Here is a 14,787-nt window from a genome sequence, read left to right on the forward strand (position 1 = left end):
AATTAAAATTTTAATATAGTTACATTACGTTTTAAATATACCCATCCCCACTAGAGTATTTGAGAAAGTGGTATTTTGAACACCTGCGTCTTCTTTATTTTCAAGGCATTAATTAACAAATACAAAATTTCAAGATTAGCGACTGCATTTATTTAATAAGTTATAATAAGTTAGGTTAATATTAACAATAAATTATTAATTATTCTGGTTATCACAGGTTTCAAAACAGCCGTAATGCATAAAAATGGCAAGATGTGCGTGGACTTCATCTAGATAAATGCTTTCAGATACGCACGCAGCAGTCGAGTGAAAATGTTTGTACAAAATGTAAAAGTGTTTCTCGGTATTCAGGTACATAGATTATCACATAGTTGTTTTTAAATTAAGTTTTGCATATGTTTACAAATATACATTTCCACAGCATAGTTCCTTCTCTGTACATCCAGATCAGCATGACAGTTCCTAAGATAAACGCTGATATGATTATGCGGTTCCTGGTAGTAATTCAACGAGTTAAATTACCTAGAATTTAAAAAAAGAGAGAAGATTTTGGTTAATCTCTAACAATGTAATATAAAATATACTTAGCAGAGCTAAAAAAATTTTGGAACTTTTTTATTTTTTTAACTAGTTGGCCAAAGAACTCAATGCTTGTGCACATTTTCTTGTCTGCACATGTGGGAACGATATACATTGTCAATAACTGGCTCAGGAATGCACGCTCAATCACTTTGTATAAGCTAGAAAAGGTAGGTGCTCTTCATCCCTCGAGTCAGGGTAGCCCTTAGCGAGTATTCAAAAGACAAAGGATGCCTACAACTGAGGCAGCATGGGCCTGATTCTCATACATCCGGTATGAGAATCCAAGAAAGTTTCTTGTAAACACACAGACGATGTTTACACATTGAGACATCTTATCTAGCCCAATACGAAAACTACACACTCACCTACTCACTACACACCTACCTATCAACTTCCTCCCTTTTCACAAACTGACTAAGCGAGCATGGCATGCCTTAGCCAATCACTGACTACGTATATCCATACGACTTGCATGTCTAAACAAGAAGATGCGTATGAGCACTGCATCTTTGACTCCTACGCATAATGAACATATTTTAGTTTTTTTCTAATACAAGTATACTCGCGACTCAAATATTGCAGAAGTTTGTACAGATATTTTAATAATATTCATCTGCAGACAGTGTATGGTTACCTACCTATTGTTAGTGCCCATTTCTTCTAAAGGGCCACTTCCATATATTGGGGTTACTGGTTGAAACTGACTTCCTCCATCGTACATGTGCAAAGGATAAAGATCTGTTGCTTGTACTTGTCCAGAACCCGAACTGTCACTTGTGCCATCATCTGAATTCGATCCGATTAGAGCCATACGCGAAGGACCACTGCATTCACTTCCGCATAGTTTAGCAATAGTTGATTCCGAGCCTGGATTGAAAAGTAAAAAAAAAAAAAAAAAAAAAAAAAATAGAATAAATAAAAAATTAATAATAAAATATGTGTGTGTGGTGAGATACAGTTATCAATTTAAAGGTATCATGAGGACGCTAAGATATGATATTAAAAAGAAACTTATGTAGGGCCACCCAAGAACTAACTTACCTGCCCATGTGTATTAATGTCCATAAATTGCGTGTGTTCTTTAGCTGATTTACCGGATGAAAAACCAGAGTTTCCGTCGGGGAGAAAACCGTCTACGCCTGAGACCTCTAGCCTCAGCCTGAAAGAGACCCATAAAAGTTCTTTTCGTCATTGATGGAAGTATAACCAGGACTTTTTCTACCCGGTGTGGGGAGAGCGGTGATTGTAACCACTATGATAGCCACTCAGATACTGAGGTATGGCAGAATGAAACGTCTAACCACTTATTGCTGTAATCTTAAAGTTTTGATCAGGAATTTCTACACTACAAAAAAAAAAAAGCAAACAGACAACGACAATATGCCTGTTTGCTTTTTTTGACTGACTGATCGAAACCTAACAGTAACATCATTCAGCGTGCATGAAGAGTCTACAACACTGAAAGATCATTTTAAACACAACTTACTTCCAGGATTTTTCATGTTCTTTCAGGTTTAGTTATTTCTCTTTAATTAAACTGAAAAATCGAAATGAAATTAATTATGTTGCTAAGCTAAACTAGATTTGTTTAAGTCTTTACCTTGGAATGTCGAAGGACCAATAGCTCCAACCCTGATGGTGCCATAGAGAGAAGAGGAACGCTGTGCCGCATGAATGTGCTGTTTTGCGTTGTGAGCTTCGTACTGACGACTGAGCTTACTGTACAGGTAAACTTTCCGGAGGTAGACGCACAGCATGACCACTGTAGCACTAATCAAATTTGCCACTACTATGGTAGCATCGCGCTTCTCCTGTGGTAGCTGTGTGGACAAAACTGTCCATAGTATCCACACCAGCGCCACTAAAATGCAACACGCTAGAATCCAGCGGGACTCGTAATTATTATCCGGACTCCTACATGTGAGACCGCCGAAAAGTATAGTAATTGCTAGTAAGAGAATCACGTACAGCAGAGAGATGATGAGGTCCTCTTCGAATCTCGCGGGAGGTGTGCATCGCCAAGCTTGTTCGTATACGCCTGTGTCGGGCGGGAAGAATATAAGCCACGAGGAGGAGATGAGCACTTGAATGATGATGAGTCCTATTGCTATCACCAGCACTCCCGCAGGACTGGTAAGTCGCGAAGTATCGGTCATAAGTCTATTTCCATGGTAACCCAGTAGTCTCCAAATATTGATCACTTTCACGAGCATTCCAGAGAATATGACTGCATAGGAGAAACCAAGCAGGAAACGGCGTGCAGCGCATGTGCCATCAGTAGGTGTTAGAATGAAAGCAAAATTTGTTGTGTAGAGTAATAACAGACCCAACAGGATTGTGTAACCAAGAACAGTGGTCCCCACTGTGACAGGGAAAGCCATGAGGAAGTAAATAGTACAGGTGACCACTAACACTACACCTAGTAAGGATAAGGCAGATGCAATGATTCCCCAGACAGTCTTCAAGTTAGCAAATAGCTGTTCCTTTGGAACTATCATATCTTCTAATCTCTGTGCCCGTTGATTATCACACTGATTGCACATGTCTTCGCAGAGAGAACTCGGTGGCTTATTGTTAATAAATATAACTTCATTTCCACTCATAACCAGCTGATCACTCTTCCATAAGCCCACCTAACAGAAAGAAAGAAAAAAAAAATGTGTTAAAATACCGCAAAGTAATATGCAATACAAGACACGCAGTGAATCTGTGGTAATAGAATCGCTATATGTCGATAGATTTAAAGCTCGAAATTGTGAAATACTGCGTTAACCAAAACAAAAGTATTTGGTTCTTTTAATGAGAAATAGATTGTCAAATGTTTTAAAATACCACTGATCCACAGCAAAACTGACTGTGAATCAGTGGTGTACACTATATACGCTCATCCTCTTTCCAGGATCCCACTGCGTAAAAATCTGTTTATTATGAGTAAATAATGATATGTAAATTTATTTGTTGAATTTTAACTATTAAAATGTAAATTTATAATTTTTTAACAGTCCACAATTTTTTTATTAAATCACGACAGGTTAGCCGGTTCTACGTTGAAAAGGGCTTTGTTTTAGAGCACTACTTCTAAGCTCCAGTTATTTCCAGTTCCAAGCTGTTTAGCAATATAATTATTGTTTCTAATTCGATGCGAGATAATACTACGATAGTAATACTGATAATACTAATAGTAGTGTAAGTTAGTTTTATGAGAATACGCTATTCCACCGATACATTTAGAATTAGATTTTATTTACCCCTATCTCCATGTTGTACACTGTCCAACTACTTTATTAAGACCGATAAAGACGTTTGCGTTGAGGTATGGTTATACAAATCTAGGTAAATGAATGTAAAAACAGTTATTTTTTTCTGGTGTTGCAAATTATTGTTATTTGAGTATTCCGAAAGAGTAGAGACAGAAAGATGAATAAAGACGGAGTGACATTTGGGATGGACTGTTGTCAAAGGATAATGGTATTGACTGAATGCCTTCAATGCAGTAACCTCGCAACTCAATTAGCATTCGCAGAGAAGAGAACACAGTCGGCGTCTTGGACGTTAAATGGGAATCTGAAGAGGCTTGTAATGGTGTTACGAGTGGTCTCAGAAAGAAAGTCGTATGGACTGATGAATCTCGCAAACACTTTCCAAAGCGTTTACGAGTTTCATAGATTATGGAGGAAACCACATGTAGAAATCCTTCCCACTTGCTACGTGTGATCAATATTACTGGCTACTAGTGGAGGTTGCGTGTGGGACATGTTTTTCATGGTGTACTGATTCAATTGCCAAGCAATATGGAGAAGGTAGTTGAGCACAATCCCCAGAATTCAATACAGTTGAGCAAATAAACCGGAACTTTGTAATCTACTCTGTTTATATCTCTGCAACAATAGAAAGATATTCTGCAGACTAAATGATATATACTGTTCCTCTTGACACCTTTAAGAACTTAGACTCCATAGGAAGACCTATTAGAGCAGTAATCAGCACTAATAAAGGGGCAAGGGCAACCAGTTCTATAATTAGTCATAATTACATTTCTACTCTCATCTTACACTTGCGACATATCGCTGTCACGTTGCTAAGTGATAATTTTCTTGCAATCGTCTCACAAAATGAATTCTAGATCGATAAACGTATTTATCCCTACATTCCACTATCATAATAGATTCACGCTCTTATATTCACCTTTTTTTTTATTGTTTTGGTATGCAATTTTTACGGCCGGATGCCCTTCCTCACGCCAACCCTCAACCCTTTATCCGGGCTGGGGATATGCGGTGGTCATTCCCTGACCTTCCGTCATCCTCCGTATTTGGTGGTCATGGGCTCGAACCCCAGTCTAATCAAGAAACGTGTGCTACGCACTACTGCTCCTGCCCACCTGACTACGGAGGCGCCTTAAAAATTCCTTGCGTCATTGACAGGACTCGAACTCAGGTCTTTTCATCTTTGGGAAGGCTAGTGATTATACTAACTGTGCTGCCCACGAGGGCACACTCTCTTATATTCACTAACAGCAGAAATAAGCAATTGTTAATACAGAGAGAAAATATATTTGATAAATTTTCAGGTTTCACACGGCTACAGTTGTTGTTGTTCGGTTTTTAGGAGCATTAGCAACTAAGACCATATTGCTCCGTATTGGTCATTCCCTGACCTTTCCGCATTCTTCGTATTTGGTGGTCACGGGCTCGAACTCCAGTCTAATCAAGAAGCGTGTGCTACGCACTGCTGCTCCTGCCCACCTGACTACGGAGACGCCTTTGTATGGAGATGCCTACCTTTTGTAGCATGTCACGGCTAAACACTAGTTGAAAGAGTAATTAAAAATGAATTAAACAAATACTGTACTGAACTATTCATTCAGTTACAATCGTGGAAAGGAATTTTTAACAAAATTTATAATAATGTTACTACAAGTATTCACGTGTCTGTTACATTATTTTTTTCCTGCCATAAACAAAACTATAAACTTACCTGATGGTAAAAATACTTTCCTCCTTTTTTCCTCACTTGGAAGACCTGGTAGCCAAATGGACGCTTAACGGGCTCACATCCGTCTGCACAGTTGACATTGCTTCTCGAGATTGTATTGTGAAATTCGTTGTACAAATATACTGAAAGATCATCTCCACAGTCGTCCATTGTTACACCTATAGCCCCATAGGGACAGCGTTTGATGAGAACCCTGTGAAGACTCTCTGCTATGGCGTCCACTGTTTGTACAGTATGGTACACATACTCATCCTGCAACAGCTTATCTGCTACGAGACGCTCTCTTCCATCGCAGATGTCTACATATTTCTCCTGAACGCTCATATCTTCGTTTAACCTACATCGAAAGTGATACTGCCAGTAGTCTCCGAACCAGGAATCTGGAATTGGCTCATGTCGACCTAGAGTCATATTTTCCAAATAATGCTTAAAGCCAAGGACATCGTAAGATTCTGATTTTATGATAAATAAGTCTGCAGTAGCGCCCTCTAAGGACCTTGCTAAAATTCGGTGATCTCTCCATTCTTCCATTGTTATCCACACAAAATGAGCAAGAAGTGATGCTATTTTAGCAGCCTCCACGACAGTTCTTGTCATTATGACGTCATTAAGTAAAAGAATAACCACATGAGAACCCCTGTGGTCGGATAGTTTTTCTCCAAGTACCACTGCAACATCCACTGATAATGCTTTGGGTTCAATCTGAATGGCTTCTGCTACACAAATGTCATTTACTTTAGCTATTTCAAAGAAATCCCAAAATGCAGTGCGCCCAAAGTCATTATTGCTGTATACCACATGAACAAATTGCCAGTTGTAATAGAGGAGGAGGGAGTGAATTACATGAATGTGAGGTATCGTTGGTAAGGCCTGCCGGTCTGTCTTTTCCCTCTTTTTTTGACTTGTCGTTGGTAGTGGAGGATTAATCACTTGAGGAATTCCCACTGCATCAAGAATTGGTGACAGTTCTTCGCTGACTGGTTCGCCAAAGGTAAGAGCCGCAAATACTGATTTCGGTTTAATGTCAATCTTCGGATAGAGAAGGGTTCCGTCGCTTGCGATGTAACTGAACAGCTGCTCTTCTGCTTTCTGTGGCCTATCGCAGTGATCAAATATTAGTGCACCGAGACGAATTCCAGGTAAGATAGCATCATTTCGATTAATCCGTTCAAGAGCAAAGGTCAGAGCGGCAAGATTTTGGAAAGTAGACTCTGACACCCCACCACAAGCAAATAAATTCCTGCCTGCTCTGTGTACTGGAACGAAAGCCACAATTGCAAACTCGGGAGAGCGAGTTACTTGCATTGTTGATACGCTCCGGTATGCAGCGTCACGGGGGCAGCTCTCCGTCTTTTTACATTTTGACTGCACATCCAGCAAGTTTACTTCATGACCAACGGCATCGTAAGCACGGGCACGAGAAGTATTTATCATTAAGCCTTCTTCACCACTGTAATGGCCAACCTATGGAAAGATAAATAATTAGCAGTACATAAATAATAACAACCTTTAATAGAAAACAAAACAAAATCAAAAAAATAATGGTACAATAAAAGAGAAACAGTTTTTAGTTTCTAATCGGTTCGCCAAAAGTTGAACCGATAAGAAACATCTGTAACGCCTGTTAATCTTATCGGAAAATCGATGCGACCGAGTTACTTATCGGTTCTTCAACAGTATAAGATTATACTTATACATCATTTAAATGATGTATAAGTATAATCTTTCTAGGATGGTCAGAAGGATCTCTTGAGGAGAGACTCAGTGCTTAAGTTTAAACGCAAATTTTTCTTCTCTTTAATCTGAGAAAAGTACAGTACTGAGGTGACAATATAAGAGAGTTGAGGAAATGTGTACAGATGGAAATATTAGTAATGAAATAGGAATTACATAAAATAGGAAGCCGGAAGTTAAAGTGCAGATGTGAGAATTGCAAACTTTTTTGTGCATTGGTTTAGGCACCTAACAAGATCTCACATTGGTATTATATGATTTTGCTATAATTTTTGTATGATATGCTTCAAATCAAATTATGAAAAATTCGATTACATTGTTATAGTTGAATTTATATTGTATAGTTGAATTTTAAGACAAACCGAAGTTTGTACATTATACATTACAGTATTATTATAACTTCTGATATTGTGAAATCCATCGCAACGAGTTGCCTTCCCCATTGGAGAAGTCTGCTGTTACCATTATGCCTGGCATTTGTGGATTATGAAAAGGCATTTGACTCCATACAGCATAAGGCAATGTTTCGGGCACTGGAAAGACAAGGCATAGATACTCCATATATTATGATTTTGAAGAAAATATATGAGAGTGCTACATCCTTTATTAGACTAGACAAAGACAGTAGCAAATTTAAAATTGAGAAAGGAGTTTGACAAGGAGACACAATATCTCCGAAGCTGTTTACTGCTGCCCTTGAGGAAGCTTTCAGAAGATTAGACTGGTCGCAGAAAGGAGTAAATGTGAACGGAGAGTACCTAAACCATTTACGATTTGCAGATGACATTGTGGTCATAAGCCACGATCCCAAAGAATTAGAGGAAAATCTTAATCAGTTATGCATAGTTAGTAAGGATTTTGGACTAAAAATGAATATGGCTAAAACAAAAGTAATGATGAACAAGTATGCCACGGAAAGGGAAATAATGATTGAAGGAGCAGTAATTGAAAAGGTGGAGTCATATACTTATCTGGGACAAGTTATTAGCTGTAATAATGATAAATGGCTGGAAGTCAAGAGAAGAATAAATTTTGGATGGATAGCATTCAGGAAATATAGTCACATACTGAAGAGCAATATCCCAGTTTGTCTGAAACGTAAAATAATGAATCAATGTATACTCCCCACCATGACTTATGGAAGTGAAACTTGGGCACTCACCAAAAGAATGGAAGAGAAGCTAAGAACTACACAGCGAAGAATGGAACGAATTATATTGGGAATCAGACTGTTAGATAAGAAGAGAAACACATGGATTAGGCAGCAAACTCAAGTAAAGGACATTCTTATCAAAACTAAAGAACTAAAATGGTCTTGGGCAGGACACATAGCTCGAAGACATGATGACAGATGGACTAAGAAAATAACAGAATGGTACCCAAGAGGAGCCACAAGAAAACCTGGAAGACAAAGGCGGAGATGGATAGATGAAATTCATGAGTTTTTGAGTAGTAAATGGATGGCCAGTGCTCAAAACAGAAGGAACTGGAAAGTTGCTGGAGAGGCCTTCATCCTGCAGTGGATTGAAAATGGCTGATGATGATGATGCTGTTACTTATTGTCACTTACAGTTGAGTACCACCCAGACGGCACCGTTTCGAAGCTATATAGCCCCTCATCGGTCGGTGGGTAGGTAGGTATCCAGAAGCATAAGTGCTAGCGACCCAAACTGTGTGTTTCTTATATTAATAAAATTTTTGGTCACTAAGCCTCGAACGATGAAAATTCAAGCGATGACACCAGGTACTTAACCCCCCACACACACATACATTTCCAGCTTGGACGCTGAAGTGTTTCAAATTTCGGTGCATCAAGGCCTGTCTAGTGATCACCAGTTGTGCAGGCGTGAGAGGATATTTTTAGCTCCTATTTTCTTCTTCTGGGTGGTAGAGGGGGTTCATAATGGTTATGTACACGAGTCTTCCTAGGTTTGCGTACATAACCGATCTGGAAATGGTGTAAGATTTTTTGTTCTCATCCACTTTACTAGCCAAAAATTTCTTTGAGTGGATTTCAAGTGCTGTAAACAAGATTATTGATGCGTATATGGAGATTGGCTACAAGCATGGTAGAGCGGCGTCGCGAATATCTCTGAGCAAAAAAAAAAAAGTCTTATGAGTTGGATTTCAGGTTTTCACTAAGTCTGGCTGGAAAGAATCCCTTTAATACCTTGGTCTGTGTGGGACTTGACAAAGCAGATTAACGCAAGTTCCCAATATGGACAATAGAGGAGTGTCCATATTGTCCATATGGACAATAGAGGAGTGTCAACCTTCGTTCTACGTGTTCGCAAAAAGGTTGTTCGATGAAATTCCTGAAAGTCTGCGCTTCTGTGTGATGTCTTTTTGCAGGCCAAGAAACTATTTTAACAGCAAGCAGTGGGCTAACAGATTTTAGTTTTCATCAGATACACTACCGGTGTTTAATTTCTAACTTAATTTTTTTTTTTTTATATAGTTCAATTTGGAAAAACATTAAGAACTTTTTTTAAAGCATTATATATACCTAAATCATCGGTCTAAAGACTTACCATGCGACTTTTGTTATATCAAGCAAATAAAGGTTTAATTCAAATTATTTTTTGAGTGAGTAGAAAGTGCTTATACATACAGGGATTGAGATAAATGAATCTTCCTTAGCAGGAATACCTTATTGACAAAGTTGTGTAACTAACTATGGTTAATACTTACCACTGTGAAACCACTGACTCCATTTCCGACATTTCGGAAATTCAGAATATCTAGACGTCCTACCCCGTAATTCTGGTTGGTAAACTTGACTTTCTTACCCTCAACACTAATAAAAGTTGAGTCTTTCGTAAAATTAAATAACATTTCTCTAAACTGAGGAGTTCTTTTCAGGTCTGGGCATATTCCTTGCAAGTAACCGGGACACTGGGCTTTTTGTAAAGCGTCTAAGCCATAGGCTAATGCAAACACTGAATCAATGAGTTTAGGAACGCTAGGCTCTTGGGTGAATTGCACATGAGTGGTTGTCTGAAGACTATCATCGTAACAAGATGCTCCACGACATCTGAACACTTGTTCCCAGTACTCTCGGAACCAAGGATTTCGCGCATTGTTCTTTATATGCAGACTTTCAAAATACTTTTGAAATGCTGACAATTTACTGGAGGAAGGAATGACAACAAGAGTTCCCAATGAGTGTTCCGGGTAAGAATTGAAAACTTCAAGATTATTATAAGTTAACCAGACGAGGTTTCCAGTATTGAAGTGCCCATCTTGAAGTGTTTTGGTAGAATTTAGCAAACAGCGGGTCTGTTCTGCATTGAGAAGTAGGACAACGGCTCTAAAAGAAAAGAAAAGAAATAAAATTATAACAGTTGGTTATTATTATTTTATTAAAGTTAATAAAGTGCAAACCAGAATAATATGAAGACACTGATAAAAGTTTTAACTGCATGCGCTAAATATTTTATTTCAAATTTCTCAAAAGAGAATTTAATCTAAGGAGGGTACAGTAGGGAGGGAGCGAAGTAAAGATCCCATGATCCCAGCAAGGTAGGGAGCCACTATAGGCAGATAGTCAAAGCCTCCTGCAAATTATACTCGTTTAATTTTGTTTAGTTGAAGAAGTTTTTTTTTTTTTTAATGAATAAATATAGTGTAAATTTAAAAAATCGTGGCCATGGGGAAAGTTATTTTAAATACTGTACTGTATTTGGAATGAGCCTATATATAAACAGTTTTCCTAATTCTTTGTTTGCATTTAAAATGGGAGTTTTATATGCAAAGGAAGATTAAGTGATATGGTGAATGTTAGCCACTAAAGCAAGTTGCCAAAGCTTTTATATACTTAAGAATAATTAGCAATAAACATATCATTCCCTGGCTCGCATTGCGCTAACCATAAAAACATTTTATATTTTTGTTTTATCTGTGCTTATTTATTTGATATATTACATCTTTGTACACTGTTTTTTACATATTTAAACTTTTAATTCATTCAATTAATGAATTCGGTTATTGGGCATTTTTAAAATCTGTTTCACCTGGGATAGTCTAAAAACAAACTCACTCAGTGAAATCCAATTCAGTTTTGCTTCAGTCCTTAGCTATACACTCCTGTTTTTGCGTATACTTATTTCAATAACCAGCATTGTGTACTGATGACAGAAGGAAATAATTACTCTGTACAACGTGAATAAATTTTTAATGCCCGAAAGGGATAACACAAAAGATGGAGTTCTGAAAGCATCACCTCCTTTCTAGGTCTTTTCCATGATAATGGGATAAACCTAACGAATTTACATAAGGAGTTAATAATAAGTTTATTATAAGAAGATATAATAAATTTCAGAAAAAAATTACACATTTATATGCAAAAAAGGCTGGCTCGGATTATCGGTAGATTTTATAGATTTATACAGATTATTATAGATATTGCACTGATTGGAACTAAGGAGAAATGAAGACCTTGTAGATAAGAAGGCTATCCTGTAATGTCTGATTTAAACAAACTACTATCAACGTGGTATCGTCGATATTTTGGCGATCGGAGTTGAAAGGATTATGAAGATTTCAGTGTCAATGGCTTTCTGTAACAGTATGTTGGAACAGTTTGTATTTTGTGATTATTTAGTGGACCCTCTATTGATTGAACTGTGGGTTCCAAGTCCGGTTGAGATCGGAAGCTATCCTGATTATTGTTGCAGCTGGGTTGAACAGTTATTTGGCTGTTATTGATGCAGGTAGATAATGAAAACTAGTTGCTGGGAAGGTATTGATACACTTTTGTTAGGCTTCCTTTCTAGGGAGTTGGAGAAGAGGGTTTAGCTGGTGGAGTCAGTGGTTCATCTATTTCTGTTGGCTGAGTTTGAAATAATCTTAAAGGATTCAATCAGTTCTCTTCTTGTAACGTATAGCAACTCACATCAAACACTATCTTCACTGTTTTGTCAGGGGAATTGGTACTAGAGATCACCTGTTATCTGATGAAGGCCCAGTAAGCCTGAAACAGACTTTCATAGCTTTTTCTGTCAAAATTTTCACATGCTCAAGCAGTGGCTCCATTATTATTATTTTTTAATGAAAATCCCAAGCACAACAGCAATTAGAACCTATAGTATTTAGTGCCCTACTTGGGTTGAAGGTTGAGAAGATACTTGTTAACATTAGACTTGAATTTTTGTAGATGTAATTTTCAGGAAATATCTAAGAAGGGAGGTTGTTCCAGAAAATGGAAGCTGAAGGAATAAATAAGGAAGCAGAAAAGTTCGTTCTGTAACTTGGAAGTAGGACAGTAAAAGGATGCTGACTGGTTGCGGCACATATTCGAATGGTTTGGAAGCGAGAGCGGGATTTATAGAATACAATTCAGAAGAACTGTGTCCATGGAATTATCTTTATAAAAGGCATTCAGCAGAAACAGAACGTCTATGAGAAAGAGAGTGGCGAGACTTTATTAGAGATGGTTATATTGATGAAATTCTGAACTGTAACCATAACATTTAAAGGAATTTCACTCTTTCTCAATGAACAAGATGACAACAGTGTCTTCTTCCTGAATACAGAAAAGAAGACCTTTCTTAAATGTTCTTATAAGAATCAAACAACAAAGCCATTAATACTTCCATATACCGGAAACCCACAGACAAAAGATGTGGAGCAATATAGCCAAAGCAGCTTCTGTACCATAAAACCACAAACAACTACAACACAAGACGTTTACTGAACGTCAAATTACAGGCAACATCAGAGCATCATCATCAAGTGCCTGACCATGAGAGCTCTAAAAATCTGCAGCCCTCAAATACCTGGCAACCTAGCTGCAATTCAAACATATCCCACAACTATCCGATCCAATTTATTGAGAAGACTATGCTTTAATACTTATCCATCCCTTCCAGTTCGGCAAGAATTGAGAAGAACAAATCAGGTCAATCGCCCAACGATCCACTCCTTCAAGCTGCTATTGCCAAAATATCGAATTAATAAATATTTATAGATCATTTTATTAAATATCTATTGGTTATTTGCTTTTTTTTTTGTAAATAAATATGTAATTTACTTGGACATTTATTATATTTTACCTTCTGTCATGTATATTTAAGTTATGCTGACTTATTTAAGTTAAGCTTAATCCCATTATCATTAATTATCTTCAGAGAGGGGATAAACGCATTTGATTATTTCAGAACTACCCATTTTTAAATTTCTGGCAATGGAAAACGCTGATTGCTTAGAGGCTTTCATTTTAACCCTGATCAAATAAGAATACTTATAAAATAATATACCATGAGTCAAGCTTTAACCTAATATACATAAAATTTTTGATTTCCATAAACAAAGAAATTAATGTTGTGATACAGTACACAATAAACAAAGCCTGAATTACAAAAATCACACAAGCACGGCAGATTCCCCCTTTTTATTTTATGATTTTAAGATTATTACTGAAATCAATATTTTTGTTCAATAAATGAAAATTGGTTCACTGTAAAAGCTAAATAATTAAATTCATATAATTCATTATAAGTTTATATAATGAATTGGCGCTGTAATCAAGTTTTTTTTTATTATTATTTTTTTATTTACGTAATTAAGGAATTCGTGCTACGGAAGTAACGATGTCGTTGGACAGCAAAATTGTTAATTATCTAACGTTGTAGAGATTTGTACTTAAGTTAAAGTTTTAATTAGAGGAATGTAGTTACTTCCTCAGGTTGCTATTATTTTTAATTGCCGACAACTGATATTTTCAGCAGAGAATCTAGTGAATATAATAGTCGTTAGCGCTTCAAATTATGCAAAATGTTCAGCAGCTTTCGTCGTCTGCGCTGATGAAGTTACTAAACTAGTGTGGTGGTTTCAGGGATAGAATGTATGGAATTATTACAATACTTAGGAAAATTGTTTTTTTCCTTTCATTGCTTTAGCTGCTTTGATATATATATATATATATATTTTTTTTTTTTTGAGAAATTATGTTGGTTTACTGAAACTTGTGGGACCTGCAACTATTTTTCGATGGAACTCTAACGTATGGATTAATTAGCAGACGCTGTTGTAGTGTGTAAACTTGGACTTCCCCATAGATTTGAGATGATTATAGCAAAATGAGCCAGGAAAATACAAGATATTTGTGACGTCTACAAAATAGGTAGGAATGTTTTATTTTACTTAACTATTTACACTACACTAGGGTAACCAGATCAAGAATTTAAAGGCTAGGACAAAATAGGAAAAAAAAAAAAAAAGACATTTTAAAATATATTTATTACTAAAAAATTACAATACATATATTTATCATTACTGCCAATCATTTTCAGTAAGATGTAATTATAAAATGTTTTACAATCCATTTTCAAATTATAAGTAACCAACAAAATACTATTGACGGTATTTGTTTCCAGTTTATTTCTAATGTTGCCCCATTGATTGCTAATTAATGAAAATACAGTACACGCTCAACATTCCTATTGTGGGCAAAAACAGAAAATGTATATTGAGCAA

The 14,787-nt window shown here is 36.8% G+C and overlaps 1 protein-coding gene across 1 annotated transcript in view; it reads right to left on the minus strand.

Moving 5' to 3' along the window:
- Window positions 1-346: 346 nt before the first annotated feature.
- LOC150086000 (uncharacterized) overlaps window positions 347-14,787 on the minus strand; it is a 197,360-nt gene continuing 182,919 nt past the window's right edge. The window contains 5 exon segments of the mRNA XM_090374766.1: window positions 347-522; window positions 1,221-1,449; window positions 2,183-3,215; window positions 5,560-7,041; window positions 10,003-10,621. Coding sequence (XP_090230892.1) covers window positions 519-522; window positions 1,221-1,449; window positions 2,183-3,215; window positions 5,560-7,041; window positions 10,003-10,621 — 3,367 coding nt within the window. The 3' untranslated portion in view covers window positions 347-518.

This window comes from Mastigoproctus giganteus, chromosome 5, assembly GCF_048544385.1.
Source record: "Mastigoproctus giganteus isolate SK-2022 chromosome 5, ASM4854438v1, whole genome shotgun sequence".
NCBI lineage: Eukaryota > Metazoa > Arthropoda > Arachnida > Uropygi > Thelyphonidae > Mastigoproctus > Mastigoproctus giganteus.